At 58.9% G+C, this 19,462-nt stretch overlaps 1 protein-coding gene across 1 annotated transcript in view; it reads left to right on the top strand.

Annotated features, from left to right (window-relative positions):
* The window catches only part of PKD1 (polycystin 1, transient receptor potential channel interacting), an 80,252-nt gene that overhangs the window by 50,217 nt on the left and 10,573 nt on the right, over positions 1-19,462 (top strand). Inside the window, 14 exon segments of the mRNA XM_078618568.1 lie at positions 415-601; positions 1,135-1,390; positions 4,280-4,472; positions 7,944-8,111; positions 9,017-9,160; positions 9,799-10,027; positions 10,619-10,742; positions 11,832-11,939; positions 13,090-13,121; positions 15,832-16,109; positions 16,810-16,921; positions 17,280-18,072; positions 18,074-18,190; positions 18,648-18,842. Coding sequence (XP_078474694.1) covers positions 415-601; positions 1,135-1,390; positions 4,280-4,472; positions 7,944-8,111; positions 9,017-9,160; positions 9,799-10,027; positions 10,619-10,742; positions 11,832-11,939; positions 13,090-13,121; positions 15,832-16,109; positions 16,810-16,921; positions 17,280-18,072; positions 18,074-18,190; positions 18,648-18,842 — 2,936 coding nt within the window.

The raw sequence follows: 19,462 nt of genomic DNA, 5'->3' as shown, positions 1-19,462 counted from the left end.
TGGGCGAGTGGTTAATCCGACGAGTGAGTGACTGAGTGAGTGAGTGAGTCGGTGGGCGAGTGGTTAATCCGACGAGTGAGTGACTGAGTGACTGAGTGAGTCGGTGGGCGAGTGGTTAATCCGGCGCATGAGCGGACCAACGAGTGAGTGACTGAGTGAGCCGGTGGGCGAGTGGTTAACCCGGCGCGTGAGCGGGCCGACGTGTGAGTGACTGTGTGACTGAGCGAGTCGGTGGGCGAGTGGTTAACCCAGTGAGCGGGCCGACGTGTGAGTGACTGAGTGAGTGAGCGAGTCGGTGGGCGAGTGGTTAACCCAGTGAGCGGGCCGACGTGTGAGTGACTGAGTGAGTGAGCGAGTCCGTGGGCGAGTGGTTAACCCAGTGAGGCGGGCGGGCCGTGCACGGCGGAGGGACAGATGCGGCTGCGAGCGTGGACGCCGTGCGCCGCGTGGACGTGAGCCTGCACGGTTACGCGCCGGCGCTGCCCGGCGACGAGCAGCCGGGGACGGGCGGCGCCACCGCCACCGTCATCGCCAAGCAGATCCCGCTGGAGGAGGTGGAGCGCGGGAACCTCTCGGCCTGCACGCTCGCCCTGTCGCCCACGTGAGTGGCGCGGGTGGTGCATCTCGCCTGTCGCCGAAAGCTAAACGAAATTAAACGTTTTGTTTTACCAGGTACGGCGCTCCGATCGGCACGGTTAATCCAGCGAAATAAGTTCAACGTGCATTCGCACACGGGGCTGTCTAGCTCTTTTTAAGCACCATGCCCGACCGCCTCTGTCTCCCCAGCGGTGATGTTTTTACACGCCGCACCAGCTACTCATTTGAGGCTGAGTCAACCTAGGGGAGGCGCAGGACCGGTGAGCGGGAATCGAACTCGGGTCGCAACCCGCTAACCCCTGCACGACCGCTCTCCCACGCTCACGCAGAAACAGGGCGGCAACACGCAAACCGCCGCCCGAGTTGGGAACAAAACTCAAACCCTTCTTGTCTTGCCGCGAGTCAACGGGCGTTACCACCGCGCTACCGCCCTGTACGTACGCACGTCGGCGACATTCACACGTGTCACGTGTCCCTCCCCCTCCACTGCCGCCCCCCTTCCGGCACCGCCACCACCGCCGCTGCCGCGGCCGCCAGATCGTACGACACGACGCGGCCGTTCGTGCTGCTCGTCCGCAACCGGCACGCCGGCTCGGCGGTACGAGTGCGCGTCGGCGCCTACCTCGCGCTCTGCCAGTGGCTGGCGCCGGGGGCGTCGGACGGCTGGGCCGGCGACGGCACGGAGCCCGACGACGCCACGGGCCCCGGCGCCGCCGTGTGCCGCAGCCGGCACCTGACGGTGTTCGGGGCCGGCATGTTCGTGCCTCCGGGCGCCGTGTCCCTGCTGCCGCCGGTGAGCGGGCGGTTGGGCGGGCGGTTGGGCGAGCGGGCGGGTGGGCGGACGAGTGGGCGGGCACCGCTTTCTCACAACGCCAGCAGGGATAACGACGATGACGATGATGATTATTTATTGTATTAATTCGTTATCTGGCGATTCTGCTGCTGCTGCGTTGTCAGTGATGCGCAAGCACAACAACAACAACATCGTCAACAATGCAACACCTTCGTCACTAATAACGCTGTGGGGCCTTAACATAAAAATGTATACTATGAGATCTCTTTTACCAGTGGCAAAATATAATAGTAGGTTTTTACCCTTTTAACTGGTACAAAACTGACACCTTTATTCAAGGCATCATGTTTGCAATGACCACAACACAAGTAGTCAAAAAAGCAAACAAAAAGAAGCAACTCTGATAAGGATGATAATATGCACTGTCCTTGAAGTTGATTGGCCCACACCCGAGACGGCTTTCTTTAGAGCCTAGTCCCCATTGGTGTAGGGCCAGATGACACCAGAAGGCGTACAACTCAAACACAGTGCAATATCAGAGTATTGAGAGCTCGGGGTAAGCATTTACACTATGAGATCTCTTTTACCAGTGGCAAAATATAATAGTAGGTTTTTACCCTTTTAACTGGTACAAAACTGACACCTTTATTCAAGGCATCATGTTTGCAATGACCACAACACAAGTAGTCAAAAAAGCAAACAAAAAGAAGCAACTCTGATAAGGATGATAATATGCACTGTCCTTGAAGTTGATTGGCCCACACCCGAGACGGCTTTCTTTAGAGCCTAGTCCCCATTGGTGTAGGGCCAGATGACACCAGAAGGCGTACAACTCAAACACAGTGCAATATCAGAGTATTGAGAGCTCGGGGTAAGCATTTACACTATGAGATCTCTTTTACCAGTGGCAAAATATAATAGTAGGTTTTTACCCTTTTAACTGGTACAAAACTGACACCTTTATTCAAGGCATCATGTTTGCAATGACCACAACACAAGTAGTCAAAAAAGCAAACAAAAAGAAGCAACTCTGATAAGGATGATAATATGCACTGTCCTTGAAGTTGATTGGCCCACACCCGAGACGGCTTTCTTTAGAGCCTAGTCCCCATTGGTGTAGGGCCAGATGACACCAGAAGGCGTACAACTCAAACACAGTGCAATATCAGAGTATTGAGAGCTCGGGGTAAGCATTTACACTATGAGATCTCTTTTACCAGTGGCAAAATATAATAGTAGGTGTAAATGCTTACCCCGAGCTCTCAATACTCTGATATTGCACTGTGTTTGAGTTGTACGCCTTCTGGTGTCATCTGGCCCTACACCAATGGGGACTAGGCTCTAAAGAAAGCCGTCTCGGGTGTGGGCCAATCAACTTCAAGGACAGTGCATATTATCATCCTTATCAGAGTTGCTTCTTTTTGTTTGCTTTTTTGACTACTTGTGTTGTGGTCATTGCAAACATGATGCCTTGAATAAAGGTGTCAGTTTTGTACCAGTTAAAAGGGTAAAAACCTACTATTATATTTTGCCACTGGTAAAAGAGATCTCATAGTGTAAATGCTTACCCCGAGCTCTCAATACTCTGATATTGCACTGTGTTTGAGTTGTACGCCTTCTGGTGTCATCTGGCCCTACACCAATGGGGACTAGGCTCTAAAGAAAGCCGTCTCGGGTGTGGGCCAATCAACTTCAAGGACAGTGCATATTATCATCCTTATCAGAGTTGCTTCTTTTTGTTTGCTTTTTTGACTACTTGTGTTGTGGTCATTGCAAACATGATGCCTTGAATAAAGGTGTCAGTTTTGTACCAGTTAAAAGGGTAAAAACCTACTATTATATTTTGCCACTGGTAAAAGAGATCTCATAGTGTAAATGCTTACCCCGAGCTCTCAATACTCTGATATTGCACTGTGTTTGAGTTGTACGCCTTCTGGTGTCATCTGGCCCTACACCAATGGGGACTAGGCTCTAAAGAAAGCCGTCTCGGGTGTGGGCCAATCAACTTCAAGGACAGTGCATATTATCATCCTTATCAGAGTTGCTTCTTTTTGTTTGCTTTTTTGACTACTTGTGTTGTGGTCATTGCAAACATGATGCCTTGAATAAAGGTGTCAGTTTTGTACCAGTTAAAAGGGTAAAAACCTACTATTATATTTTGCCACTGGTAAAAGAGATCTCATAGTGTAAATGCTTACCCCGAGCTCTCAATACTCTGATATTGCACTGTGTTTGAGTTGTACGCCTTCTGGTGTCATCTGGCCCTACACCAATGGGGACTAGGCTCTAAAGAAAGCCGTCTCGGGTGTGGGCCAATCAACTTCAAGGACAGTGCATATTATCATCCTTATCAGAGTTGCTTCTTTTTGTTTGCTTTTTTGACTACTTGTGTTGTGGTCATTGCAAACATGATGCCTTGAATAAAGGTGTCAGTTTTGTACCAGTTAAAAGGGTAAAAACCTACTATTATAAAAATGTATGTAACGGGTGACGACGTATTGGGCTATGAAGAAGGCCCATTGTCTGAAACGTCATATCTCACAGTTAAAAAAAAATAATAAAGCCACATTTCCTGTATCTAAAGCGATATGTTCAACTTTTGTGATGGACATTCAATTTAAGATGGGTTTATGTCCGTGCGCGGTTTTCAATTTTAACGTCTCTGCTCCGATTTCCGTTTGGTCGTCGCTGCTGCTCTCATTTCCTTTTGCCGGTCGTTGTGTTTCTGCTCCGACTTCGTTCGCTGCTGTCGCCGTCGAGATCTGGGGCTGACCCACGTCACCCACCCGGCTCCCGCAACCCGAGACTCATCCTGCCGTCTCTCTCGCCTCTCTCCCGATCTCTCGCCCGGCCCGATGATACGGCCCAACGGTTACCCGCCGCTAACAGACCCTGGAAAGCCTGTCGCTGGTGGCCGTGCTGGTGTGCGCGGCGCTGTGCGGCGCCTACCTCGTGGTGGCGCTGCTGGCGCGGCGAATGGACCTGGTGGACATCAGGCGGGTGGGCGTGGTGCCGCTGTGCGGGCCCGAGGGACGCTACAAGTACGAGGTGATGGTGAAGACCGCGTGGGGGAACGGCTCCGGTGAGTGTGGGTCGGCTGTGTCGGCAACCGGGCTCAGTGATTGTTAAGTGCATGGTAGCGCGGCGGTGGTGAGATATTTACTACCTAATTAATTTTTTCTGTGATGATAATTTTTCTCGTGTATCCTTTGTTCTCGTCATTTACGTATTCATTTCTGCGGGTGGGGGGGAGGTGATCTCTGTTCTTGGTATACAATCAGAATCTTTACTTACCCTGGAGGAATCCGATGAACTTCGAGGTTCATTTTCACAGACGTCCAGTCCTTCAGCAGCAGCCGCCGCTCGCTCGCTCGCACAGAGCCCCGTGACCTGCGTTCGATTCCCGGCCACCGGCGACGTTCGGTTCCACGAGCGTGCGTCACGTGCGTGCGTCACGTGCGTCACGAGCGTGCGTCACGAGCGTCACGTGCGTCACGAGCGTGCGTCACGTGCGTCACGAGCGCGCGTCACGTGCGTCACGAGCGTGCGTCACGTGCGTCACGAGCCTGCGTCACGAGCGTGCGTCACGTGCGTCACGTGCGTCACGAGCGCGCGTCACGTGCGTCACGAGCGTCACGAGCGCGCGTCACGTGCGTCACGTGCGTGCGTCACGTGCGTCACGAGCGTGCGTCACGAGCATGCATCACGTGCGTGCGTCACGAGCGTGCGTCACGTGCGTCACGTGCGTCACGTGCGTCACGAGCGCGCGTCACGTGCGTCACGAGCGTCACGAGCGTGCGTCACGTGCGTCACGAGCGTGCGTCACGAGCGTGCATCACGTGCGTGCGTCACGTGCGTGCGTCACGTGCGTGCGTCACGAGCGTGCGTCACGTGCGTCACGAGCGTGCGTCACGAGCGTGCATCACGTGCGTGCATCACGTGCGTGCGTCACGAGCGTGCGTCACGTGCGTGCGTCACGTGCGTGCGTCACGAGCGTGCGTCACGAGCGTGCGTCACGAGCGTGCGTCACGAGCGTGCGTCACGTGCGTGCGTCACGTGCGTGCGTCACGAGCGTGCGTCACGTGCGTGCGTCACGAGCGTGCGTCACGAGCGTGCGTCACGTGCGTGCGTCACGTGCGTGCGTCACGTGCGTGCGTCACGAGCGTGCGTCACGAGCGTGCGTCACGTGCGTGCGTCACGTGCGTGCGTCACGAGCGTGCGTCACGAGCGTGCGTCACGAGCGTGCGTCACGAGCGTGCGTCACGAGCGTGCGTCACGTGCGTGCGTCACGTGCGTGCGTCACGAGCGTGCGTCACGTGCGCGCGTCACGAGCGCGCGTCACGTGCGCGCGTCACGAGCGCGCGTCACGAGCGCGCGTCACGTGCGCGCGTCACGTGCGCGCGTCACGTGCGCGCGTCACGTGCGCGCGTCACGTGCGCGCGTCACGAGCGCGCGTCACGAGCGCGCGTCACGTGCGTCACGAGCGTGCGTCACGAGCGCGCGTCACGAGCGCGCGTCACGTGCGCGCGTCACGAGCGCGCGTCACGAGCGGGCGTCACGAGCGCGCGTCACGAGCGCGCGTCACGAGCGCGCGTCACGAGCGCGCGTCACGAGCGCGCGTCACGAGCGCGCGTCACGAGCGCGCGTCACGTGCGCGCGTCACGAGCGCGCGTCACGAGCGCGCGTCACGAGCGCGCGTCACGAGCGCGCGTCACGTGCGCGCGTCACGAGCGCGCGTCACGAGCGCGCGTCACGAGCGCGCGTCACGAGCGCGCGTCACGAGCGCGCGTCACGAGCGCGCGTCACGAGCGCGCGTCACGTGCGCGCGTCACGAGCGCGCGTCACGTGCGCGCGTCACGAGCGCGCGTCACGAGCGCGCGTCACGAGCGCGCGTCACGTGCGCGCGTCACGAGCGCGCGTCACGAGCGCGCGTCACGAGCGCGCGTCACGAGCGCGCGTCACGTGCGCGCGTCACGAGCGCGCGTCACGAGCGCGCGTCACGAGCGCGCGTCACGAGCGCGCGTCACGAGCGCGCGTCACGTGCGCGCGTCACGAGCGCGCGTCACGAGCGCGCGTCACGAGCGCGCGTCACGAGCGCGCGTCACGTGCGCGCGTCACGAGCGCGCGTCACGAGCGCGCGTCACGAGCGCGCGTCACGAGCGCGCGTCACGTGCGCGCGTCACGAGCGCGCGTCACGAGCGCGCGTCACGAGCGCGCGTCACGTGCGCGCGTCACGAGCGCGCGTCACGAGCGCGCGTCACGAGCGTGCGTCACGTGCATCACGAGCGTGCGTCACGAGCGCGCGTCACGTGCGTCACGAGCGTGCGTCACGAGCGCGCGTCACGAGCGCGCGTCACGAGCGCGCGTCACGAGCGTGCGTCACGTGCGTCACGAGCGTGCGTCACGAGCGTGCGTCACGAGCGCGCGTCACGTGCGCGCGTCACGAGCGCGCGTCACGTGCGCGCGTCACGAGCGCGCGTCACGAGCGCGCGTCACGAGCGCGCGTCACGAGCGCGCGTCACGAGCGCGCGTCACGTGCGCGCGTCACGAGCGCGCGTCACGAGCGCGCGTCACGAGCGCGCGTCACGAGCGCGCGTCACGTGCGCGCGTCACGAGCGCGCGTCACGTGCGCGCGTCACGAGCGCGCGTCACGAGCGCGCGTCACGAGCGCGCGTCACGTGCGCGCGTCACGAGCGCGCGTCACGAGCGCGCGTCACGAGCGCGCGTCACGAGCGCGCGTCACGAGCGCGCGTCACGAGCGCGCGTCACGAGCGCGCGTCACGAGCGCGCGTCACGAGCGCGCGTCACGAGCGCGCGTCACGAGCGCGCGTCACGTGCGTCACGAGCGTGCGTCACGAGCGCGCGTCACGTGCGTCACGAGCGCGCGTCACGAGCGCGCGTCACGAGCGCGCGTCACGAGCGTGCGTCACGTGCGTCACGAGCGTGCGTCACGAGCGTGCGTCACGAGCGTGCGTCACGAGCGTGCGTCACGAGCGTGCGTCACGAGCGTGCGTCACGTGCGCGCGTCACGAGCGTGCGTCACGTGCGCGCGTCACGAGCGCGCGTCACGAGCGCGCGTCACGAGCGCGCGTCACGAGCGCGCGTCACGAGCGCGCGTCACGTGCGCGCGTCACGAGCGCGCGTCACGAGCGCGCGTCACGAGCGCGCGTCACGAGCGCGCGTCACGTGCGCGCGTCACGAGCGCGCGTCACGTGCGCGCGTCACGTGCGCGCGTCACGAGCGCGCGTCACGAGCGCGCGTCACGAGCGCGCGTCACGAGCGTGCGTCACGGTGCGTCACGAGCGCGCGTCACGTGCGTCACGAGCGCGCGTCACGAGCTCGCGTCACGAGCGCGCGTCACGAGCGTGCGTCACGTGCGTCACGAGCGTGCGTCACGAGCGTGCGTCACGAGCGTGCGTCACGAGCGTGCGTCACGAGCGTGCGTCACGTGCGCGCGTCACGAGCGTGCGTCACGTGCGCGCGTCACGAGCGCGCGTCACGAGCGCGCGTCACGAGCGCGCGTCACGAGCGTGCGTGCGTGTGTGCGTTGCAGGCACCACGGCGCACGTGGGCATCAGCCTGTACGGGCGCGAGAAGAGCGGCGCTCGGTTCCTGGCGCGCGACGGAGCCTTCCGGCGCAACGCGGCCGACGTGTTCCACATCGCGTGCCACCTGCGGCTGGGCCGGCTGTGGAAGATCCGCGTGTGGCACGACAACACCGGTAACCCGCGCGCCAACTCGCACACAAACAACGGCTAAGATCCCCCCCCCCCACCCCGTGTAGCCCGTAACAGACTGTTTGGGGCTACCCGATGAAGGCCGCCACGAGGAGGTGGGTGGCCAACGCCACGCCGCACCAGGTACTCATTTGAGGCCGAGTCTACCTAGGGAGGAGGACAGTTAAGATTATCGTCACCGGTGTTGGCCGTGAGCGGGAATTTAACCCAGGTCGCTGGGTTCGTAGCGCAGCATAGCGCTAACCGTTACACTATCGCACACGCGCACACACAACAACAACAACCGCCATTCGCCACTAAGTGGCGGTGACATCACCACGACGCTTGTGCCAGGCCATGTGCGCCTTGAGGCTACCACGTGAAGTGTCGAACGCCCGCTGGCAGGAGGTCACGGGGCAGACCCAGCAGGTGCCATGGGTCGACTGACTGAGATGACCGAGATGACTGGATGATGCACCACCTGTGCCCCCTGCCAACTTGCTGTGCTTTACCCGCCCGGCGCTCCGCTCATTGTGAGCGTCGCTCCTCCGCCCTCCGTTGTTGTTGGAGGGCGACTGCCTCCAACTGCCCAGTAGCGTCCTTCACGAGCCTCCTCCACACACACGCGCACACACACGCGCACACACACACGCACACACGCACACACTCACACACGCGCACACCGGGCTTCGGTTCTTGGCTACGGCTCACGTCAGTAACGAGCGACGTGTGAGGCCGCGTCGCTCGCTGAACCAGCGCGGCGAAACGCCACGCACGGCGAAACGCCACGCACGGCAGAAGTCACGGCGGACCGACGCCGGCGACGATCGTCGCGAGACGCCGTGGCGTCGCGCCGAGGGCCCGGCCTGACCGCGCGCGTGCCGGTGCTGCCACCGCCTGCTGGCGCCAGGGCTGAGCCCGGCGTGGCACGTGCGGCACGTGATGGTGCGCGAGCTGGAGACGGGCAAGACGTACGGCTTCATCCTGGACGACTGGCTCTCGGTGGAGAACCAGCGCAACGACGGGCTGGTGGAGAGGGACGTGCTCGCCGCCAGTGAGCGCCGCTCGCCCGCACTCGCCCACGCTCCCACTCGCTAATGCTCGCTCACACTCGCGCACACTCACCCACGCTCGCCCACGCTCGCCCGCACTCGCTCACACTCGCCCACACTCCCACTCGCTAATGCTCGCTCACACTCGCGCACACTCACCCACGCTCGCTCACACTCACCCACGCTCGCCCGCACTCGCCCACGCTCGCTCACACTCACTCACACTCGCCCACACTCGCCCACGCTCACCCACGCTCGCTCACACTCGCCCGCACTCAATAACGCTCGCTCTCACTCGCCCACGCTCACTCACACTCGCCCGCACTCGCCAAGGCTTGCTCACACTCGCCCACACTCTCCCACGCTCGCTCACACTTGCTCGCACTCGCTCACGCTCGCTCACACTCGCCCACGCTCGCTCGCTTTAACTCGTTTGTACTCACTCTTGCTGACTCACACTCGCCCACGCTCGCCCACACTCGCCCACACGCACTCGCCCGTACTCGCTCTCGCTTGCTCAGACTCTCTCAGACTCGCTCACACGGCCAGCTGACAGCACTTGCCCCAACAGCCCAGCGGCGGCGGCGGCGGCGGGAACTTTGCCTTTGTGTGCGCGCGTGGCGGTGCGCGTCGCTCGCAGGCCCCGAGGACCTGCGCCGCTTTGGCCGCGTGTTCGTGGGCGAGCTGCAGCGCGGCGTGTCGGAGCGCCACGCCTGGCTCTCCGTGCTCGACCGGCCGGCGCGCAGCCGCTTCACGCGGGCGCAGCGCGTCTCCGCCTGCGCCCTGCTGCTCGCCGCCTTCCTGGGCGTCTCCGCCGTGTGGTACGGCGCCGTCGCCTCCAACGCCACCGGCGCCGTCGCCGGGGCCAGGTGAGGGGCCGTGGGGAATGCGCTCACGCGGCCGTCTGGAACGCGCCCTTCCTGAAGCCGTTGGAGCTGTGCAATTTTCAATCATGTTCATTGAGAACTAATTTCTTTAGAACTGCTTGTTGTTGTTGTTGTTGTGTTTAGTTTGTTGTCCTTCCCGACACCTCCAATTGGCGCGGTTGGCTACGTACAGTTCGAAAGCAGATTAACATACGTGTGTGTGTGTGTGTGTGCGGTTAGAGCTGTGGTTGTATGTGGTTGTGTGTGGTTGTGTGTGTCTATGTGAGTGGGGAGCGGTGGTGTAGCGGTTAGCGCGCTGCGCTACGAACCCGGCGACCCGAGTTCGATTCCCGCTCACGGCCAACACCGGTGACGATTATTTTAACCGTTCCTGGGCCTCCCCTAGGTCAACTCTGCCTAGCGGGTGCGGTGTGTAAACATCGCCATTGGGGAGACAAAGGTGGCCGGGGAGTGGTGCTGCCCACCCACCCCCTTGTGTGCCGTGCCAGCTTTCATAAGCGCTGCTACCAGCCCTTGTCCCTACAGTCTGTCGAAGACTATACGGGGGACCTTTGTCTTTGTGTGTGTGAGTAGAGTCCCGGTGTCGGAGTCTCTGTCCGTGGGCTGGAGCGACGTGGCGGTTGGCATGGTGACCGCTTGCCTCTCCTTCCCTGTCTACGTCATCATCTCGCTCGTCTTCCGAAAGTCTAGAAGCCAGGTGCCGGGCCTGTCGACGGGCTTTGCTTGGTGTCTTCGTGTGTGCACGGTGTGCGTGTGTGTGTGTGCACGGTGTGTGTGTGTGTACACGGTGTGTGTGTGTGTACACGGTGTGTGTGTGTGTACACTGTGTGTGTGTGTGTACACTGTGTGTGTGTACACGGTGTGTGTGTGTGTACACTGTGTGTGTGTGTACACGGTGTGTGTGTGTGTGTACACGGTGTGTGTGTGTACACTGTGTGTGTGTACACGGTGTGTGTGTGTGTGTACACTGTGTGTGTGTGTACACGGTGTGTGTGTGTGTACACTGTGTGTGTGTGTGTACACGGTGTGTGTGTGTGTGTACACTGTGTGTGTGTGTATACACTGTGTGTGCGTACATGGTGTGTGTCTGTGAACAATGTGTGTGTGTGTGTACACTGTGTGTGTGTGTACACTGTGTGTGTGTGTACACGGTGTGTGTGTGTACACGGTGTGTGTGTGTGTGTACACGGTGTGTGTGTGTACACTGTGTGTGTGTACACGGTGTGTGTGTGTGTGTACACTGTGTGTGTGTGTACACGGTGTGTGTGTGTGTACACTGTGTGTGTGTGTACACTGTGTGTGTGTGTGTACACTGTGTGTGTGTGTATACACTGTGTGTGCGTACATGGTGTGTGTCTGTGAACAATGTGTGTGTGTGTGTACACTGTGTGTGTGTGTACACGGTGTGTGTGTGTGTACACGGTGTGTGTGTGTGTGCACGGTGTGTGTGTGTGCACGGTGTGTGTGCACGGTGTGTGTGTTAACATGTGTGTGTGCACGGTGTGTGCGTTAACATGTGTGTGTACGGTGTGCGTACACGGTGTGTGTGTGTGTGTTAACATGTGTGTGTGCACGGTGTGTGCACGGTGTGTGCACGGTGTGTGTGTTAACATGTGTGTGTGCACGGTGTGCGTACACGGTGTGTGTGTGTGTGTTAACATGTGTGTGTGCACGGTGTGTGTGTTAACATGTGTGTGTGCACGGTGTGTGTGTTAACATGTGTGTGTGCACGGTGTGCGTACACGGTGTGTGTGTGTGTTAACATGCGTGTGTGCACGGTGCGTAGATCTCGATGCAGCACGTGGACAGCTGCGAGCTGGAGGTGCTGGAGATCGATGCGTACGTGGACGCCTCCGAGGGCGGCGACTCCATGCTGGAGCTGCCCGACTTGGAGGCCGGTCCTACGTCCTGCTCGGACCGTCTCTCTCTCTCTCTCGTACCCCATGTCCATCTCTCTCTCGTACCCCACGTCTCTCTCTCTCTCGTACCCCACGTCCGTCACTCTCTCTCTCTCGACCCCCATGTCTCTCTCTCTCTCTTGTACCCCACGTCCATCGCTCTCGTACCCCACGTCCGTCGCTCTCTCTCTCTCGTACCCCACGTCCGTCACTCTCTCTCTCTCGACCCCCATGTCTCTCTCTCTCTCTCTCGTACCCCATGTCCATCTCTCTCTCGTACCCCACGTCTCTCTCTCTCTCGTACCCCACGTCCGTCACTCTCTCTCTCTCGACCCCCATGTCTCTCTCTCTTGTACCCCACGTCCATCGCTCTCGTACCCCACGTCCGTCACTCTCTCTCTCTCTCTCGACCCCCATGTCTCTCTCTCTCTCTTGTACCCCACGTCCGTCGCTCTCGTACCCCACGTCCGTCGCTCTCTCTCTCTCGTACCCCACGTCCGTCACTCTCTCTCTCTCGACCCCCATGTCTCTCTCTCTCTCGTACCCCATGTCCATCTCTCTCTCGTACCCCACGTCTCTCTCTCTCTCGTACCCCACGTCCGTCACTCTCTCTCTCTCGACCCCCATGTCTCTCTCTCTCTCTCGTACCCCACGTCCGTCGCTCTCGTACCCCACGTCCGTCACTCTCTCTCTCTCGTACCCCACGTCCGTCGCTCTCTCATGTCCCATGTCCGTCTCTCTCGACCCCCATGTCTCTCTCTCTCGTACCCCATGTCCATCGCTCTCTCTCTCGTACCCCACGTCCGTCGCTCTCTCATGTCTCATGTCCGTCTCTCTCGACCCCCATGTCTGTCTCTCTCTCTCGTACCCCATGTCCATCTCTCTCTCTCATGTCCCATGTCCGTCTCTCTCGACCCCCATATCCGTCTCGACTTCATTCCACACGGCGCTCTCGTGTGCACCCTCCGCTGCTAGCGCCTTAGCCACACTAGTCGGGTGCTAGAGGGGGGTGTTGTCGTGCACTGCACCCGTGTGTGTGTCCATGAGGACGGGTGCTGCCGATTGGTTGTGTGTTTCCTCCGCATGTCGCTCCGATAAACGCCAAATGAGTTGTGACCGCAAATCTCTCTCTCTCTCTCCCTACAGAACTACCAAGACAGGAAAGAGAGCGTCATCTCGTGAGTGGCAGCGTTAACCTGCTGATGCCACTCTTGTCGTGTCTTTGCGTCTAACACTACCCATACACTACCACTACCCATAGACTAACACTACCCATACACTACCACTACCCATACACTACCACTACCCATACACTACCACTACCCATACACTACCACTACCCATACACTACCACTACCCATACACTACCACTACCCATACACTACCACTACCCATACACTAACACTGCCCATAGACTAACACTACCCATACACTACCACTACCCATACACTACCACTACCCATAGACTAACACTACCCATACACTACCACTACCCATAGACTAACACTACCCATACACTACCACTACCCATACACTACCACTACCCATAGACTAACACTACCCATACACTACCACTACCCATAGACTAACACTACCCATACACTACCACTACCCATACACTAACACTACCCATACACTAACACTACCCATAGACTAACACTACCCATACACTAACACTACCCATACACTAACACTACCCATAGACTACCACTACCCATAGACTAACACTGCCCATAGACTAACACTGTCCATAGACTAACACTACCCATACACTAACACTGCCCATAAACTAACACTACCCATACACTACCACTACCCATAGACTAACACTACCCATACACTACCACTACCCATACACTACCACTACCCATAGACTAACACTACCCATAGACTAACACTACCCATACACTACCACTACCCATAGACTAACACTACCCATACACTACCACTACCCATACACTACCACTACCCATAGACTACCACTACCCATAGACTAACACTACCCATACACTACCACTACCCATACACTACCACTACCCATAGACTAACACTACCCATAGACTAACACTACCCATACACTACCACTACCCATACACTACCACTACCCATAGACTAACACTACCCATACACTACCACTACCCATAGACTAACACTACCCATACACTAACACTACCCATACACTACCACTACCCATACACTACCACTACCCATACACTACCACTACCCATAGACTAACACTACCCATACACTACCACTACCCATAGACTAACACTACCCATACACTACCACTACCCATAGACTAACACTACCCATACACTACCACTACCCATAGACTAACACTACCCATACACTACCACTACCCATAGACTAACACTACCCATACACTACCACTACCCATAGACTAACACTACCCATACACTACCACTACCCATAGACTAACACTACCCATACACTACCACTACCCATAGACTAACACTACCCATACACTACCACTACCCATACACTAACACTACCCATACACTACCACTACCCATAGACTAACACTACCCATACACTACCACTACCCATAGACTAACACTACCCATACACTAACACTACCCATACACTACCACTACCCATAGACTAACACTACCCATACACTACCACTACCCATAGACTAACACTACCCATACACTACCACTACCCATAGACTAACACTACCCATACACTACCACTACCCATAGACTAACACTACCCATACACTACCACTACCCATAGACTACCACTACCCATAGACTAACACTACCCATAGACTACCACTACCCATAGACTAACACTACCCATACACTACCACTACCCATAGACTACCACTACCCATAGACTAACACTACCCATAGACTAACACTACCCATAGACTAACACTGCCCATAGACTAACACTACCCATAGACTACCACTACCCATAGACTAACACTACCCATAGACTAACACTGCCCATAGACTAACACTACCCATAGACTACCACTACCCATAGACTAACACTGCCCATAGACTAACACTGCCCATAAACTAACACTACCCATACACTACCACTACCCATACACTAACACTGCCCATAGACTAACACTACCCATACACTACCGCTACCCATACACTACCACTACCCATAGACTAACACTACCCATAGACTAACACTACCCATAGACTACCACTACCCATAGACTAACACTACCCATAGACTAACACTACCCATAGACTACCACTACCCATAGACTACCACTACCCATAGACTAACACTGCCCATAGACTAACACTACCCATAGACTACCACTACCCATAGACTAACACTACCCATAGACTAACACTGCCCATAGACTAACACTACCCATAGACTACCACTACCCATAGACTAACACTGCCCATAGACTAACACTACCCATAGACTACCACTACCCATAGACTAACACTGCCCATAGACTACCACTACCCATAGACTAACACTGCCCATAGACTAACACTGTCCATAGACTAACACTATCCATACACTAACACTGCCCATAAACTAACACTACCCATACACTACCACTACCCATACACTACCACTACCCATAGACTAACACTACCCATACACTACCACTACCCATAGACTAACACTACCCATACACTAACACTGCCCATAGACTAACACTACCCATACACTACCACTACCCATACACTACCACTACCCATACACGACCACTACCCATAGACTAACACTACCCATACACTAACACTACCCATAGACTAACACTACCCATAGACTAACACTACCCATACACTCAACACTGCACTTCAGATGGGCATGATTGGCTATGTACGGTGCTAAAGAAGTTCAACGCACAAACACACGCGCGCGTTTACGTTTCTCCAGAGCTGGTCCCAAGTCTCTCCCCGACTTGCTGGCGACTCACGCCGCCCACACCGGCACCACCGCGGCCGCGGCGGCGGCGGCGGTGGGCCCCACCACCGCCGGCCCCACCGCCGCCGGTCCCGCGGCACGGCCGTCTCTGCGGCGGGCGGGGGCGTCGCGCAGCCTCCGCGTAGACGCGTCGCTCGCGTCATCGTCGGAGGAGGGGGAGCCGCTCTCCCTGCCGGGCTCCGAGCGCGGCGCCAATTCCTCCGCCCGCGACAGCCGGCTCACGCCCGCCGGTGAGCGGGCCACCGAGCCCGGCATGTCCCCAACACGCGCTCACCGAATTGCATTCCGCTCGCTCGACAAGGGAGCCGAGTCCGTCGGCTCAATCTTCGCAGCGGTGTGCGGTCCGAGCGAACCACGATCGTCGATTCCTCCGCCCATCGCCGCCGCCACTACCAAACTGCCGATAACAACAACTCACTCACTCACAGACTCGGTCACCCACTCATGCAACAACAAAGATCCCCCGTATAGTGTCAACAGACTGTTGGGGCAAGTGCTGTTCGCGAGGCCGGCACAGCACCACGCCCGGCCACCCTTTGTCCCCCCAGTGGCGATGTTTACACACCGCACCAGGTACTCATTTGAGGCTCAGTCGACCTAGGGGAGGCCCAGGACCGGTTCAGATAATCGTCACTGGTGTTGGCCATGAGGGGGAATCGAACCCGGGTGGCCAGGTTCATTGCGCAGTGCACTAACTGCTACGCAACCGCTCCCCACTCACCCACCCACCCACTCACTCACCCACCCACCCATCCACTGACTCACCCACTCACCTACCTACTCTCTCACACACCCACTCACTCACATGCCCACTCACACCTCCACTCACTGATCCACTCACCCACCCACTCACTCACCCACTCACTCACCCACCCACCCACCCACTCACTCACCCACCACTCCCGTGTCCGTGCGTTGCGGTGTGCGCAGACGAGGAGCTGATGCAGCAGATCCTGGCGGAGAGCGGGAGGTCGCAGGATCGACCTTCCTCGGACAGCGGCCGCTTCTCACCACGCGCCGACGCCGACCTCCTGTCTGACATGTGAGTGGGAGGGTCGGTGAGTGGAGCCGGGAGAGTCGGTGAGCGGAGCCGGGAGAGTCGGTGAGTGGGGCCGGGACGGTCGGTGAATGGAGCCGGGAGAGTCGGTGAGTGGAGCCGGGAGGGTCGGTGAGTGGGAACAGAAGCAAAGGAACTCTGCCTACGTTACCCGATGAGTAACCGCCGGTGTTAACGGCAATCGGTGGAGACATCGGTGGAGTTTGGTGATCTGGCTAGCGCAGCTCTGGCAATGCGGACGCCCGAATAGCGCTGGCCAGGCCGGTCAGCGGTGGCCCCAAGACGGCTGTCACCGTCTCACCGTCTCACCGCTCCCTCGCCCGCCCCTCCCGCCCCTGCGCAGCCTCGACCCGGCGGCCTTGCCGGGAGCCGAGCGGCGGGCGCCGTGGAGCCGGGGCGGCGTTGGCGGCGGCGGCGCGTCCTGCGGCTCGGCGTCGTGCGTCCCGTCGGCGCGGAGCCGCTCGGGGGTCGCCTCGTGCCTCTCCCAGCCGGGATCGGCAGCGTCGCGGAAAACCGGTGACTCGCCGAGCGACACGCACAACACACGCACAACGCACGCACAACGCACGCACAACACACGCACAACACACGCACAACACACGCACAACACACGCACAACGCACGCACAACACACGCACAACGCACGCACAACACACGCACAACACACGCACAACACACGCACAACACACGCACAACACACAACACACGCACAACACACGCACAACACACAACACACGCACAACACACGCACAACACACAACACACGCACAACACACGCACAACACACAACACACGCACAACACACAACACACGCACAACACACGCACAACACACGCACAACACACAACACACGCACAACACACGCACAACACACGCACAACACACAACACACGCACAACACACGCACAACACACGCACAACACACAACACACGCACAACACACGCACGACACACAACCCACGCTCCCTAACGGCACTTTGCGCCCGCAGCCTCGTGTGGCCTACACGGGGAGAGACCTGTGTGTTTACGCGTTGCCCCGTGCCGCCCGCAGTGTGCGTGCGGCGTGGCGTGCGGGCGCCCCTGCCGCGCTGGTGCGCGACGCTGGCGCACGGCGCGTGCGTGGCCGGGTTTGCCGCGTGCGTCACGGCGACGTGCCTCTACGGCGTCAGCTTCTCGCCCAGCGTGGCGCTCGCGTGGATCCTGGCGTCCGTCACGGCGCTCGCCACCTCCTTCCTCCTGCTGGAGCCTCTCAAGGTGATGCTGGCGCTGGGCCGGAGGGCGCTGGCGGTGGTAGTGGTGGTTGTTATGGTGGTGGTGGTGGTGGTTATGGTGACGGTGGTGATGGCGGTGAAGGAGTCGATGACTGACAGTGAATGTGGTGGTGATGATGGTGGTGACGTTGGCAGCAGTGGTGGTGGCAATGGTGGTGAGTGAGTCGATGACTGGCGATGGTGGCAGTAGCTGGTGGTAGCCTCACGGCGCTCGCGACGGCGGTTGCGGTGACGGCGGTGACAGCAGCAACGGGCGGAAGCGCCACCGGCGGTAGCGGTGGTCGTGGTGGTTGAAAGTTGGCGGCATCACAGCGTCGGTAGCAATGACATTGGTGGTGACGGTGACGGTGGCGGTGACGGTGGCGGTGACGGTGGTGGTGGCAGTGACGGTGGCGGTGACGGTGGCGGGTAACGGTAACGGTGGCGGTTTGCGCGACCAGATCTTGGTGGAGGCGCTGGCCCGCGCCGCGCTGCAGCGCCGCGTCGACCCGGACGAGGACGACGAGCTGGTGGAGGAGCCGCTGGTGCGGCCGGCGCCCGACCCCATGGGCAAGGTGCGGGCGCCCTGCGGCTACGGCCTCCTGCAGGCCAAGGAGGAGGCCCGCAAGCTCCGCCACCTCAAGGCCCTCGTGAAGGTGAGAGGGGAGCAGCGCCGTGAGAGCGCCCCCCCCCCCTATCCCCCCCCTACCCCCCCCCTACCCCCCCCTCCCCCCCCACTCCCCCCCCACTCCTACCCCCACTCCCCCTCCCCCCCCCACTCCCCCCCCTCCCCCCCACTCCCCCACACCCCCACTCCCCCACTCCCCCACTCCCCCCCCACTCCCCCACACCCCCCGCTAGCACTCGCTCAGCCGTGTGGACTCAGCTGGGCCACAGCAATGAAAAAAACAACTGCCACCACCATCGCTCTGAAGAAGGGCCATCGCCTGAAACGTCGATATCCTTTTTTCCATTATGAGGCCTCCTTTGCCAGTATCAAAATATAATAATAGGTTTTTGACCCTTTTTTTGGCAACAAAATTGAAACCTTTCTCCAAGAAATCATGTTCACAGTAACCACAATACCTGCAGTCAAAATGCAAACAAAAACACACTGATAATGTGTGCATTGTCCTTGAAATTGATTGGTCCACACCAAAGACAGCTTTTTAAAATCCTTTATATTAAGTTCACTTGCTTGCTTGCTTGCGCGCTTACGACCGTGCAAATCTTTCGGTCGTTTTTTAACCCACTTCCCGTGATCCAATCGAGCTGA

The sequence above is a fragment of the Lampetra planeri genome, chromosome 58 (assembly GCF_965212315.1).
Source record: "Lampetra planeri chromosome 58, kcLamPlan1.2.h2, whole genome shotgun sequence".
Taxonomy (NCBI): domain Eukaryota; kingdom Metazoa; phylum Chordata; class Hyperoartia; order Petromyzontiformes; family Petromyzontidae; genus Lampetra; species Lampetra planeri.
Note: the sequence above shows the minus strand (reverse complement) of the source record. Positions and strands in the feature narration are given on the sequence as shown.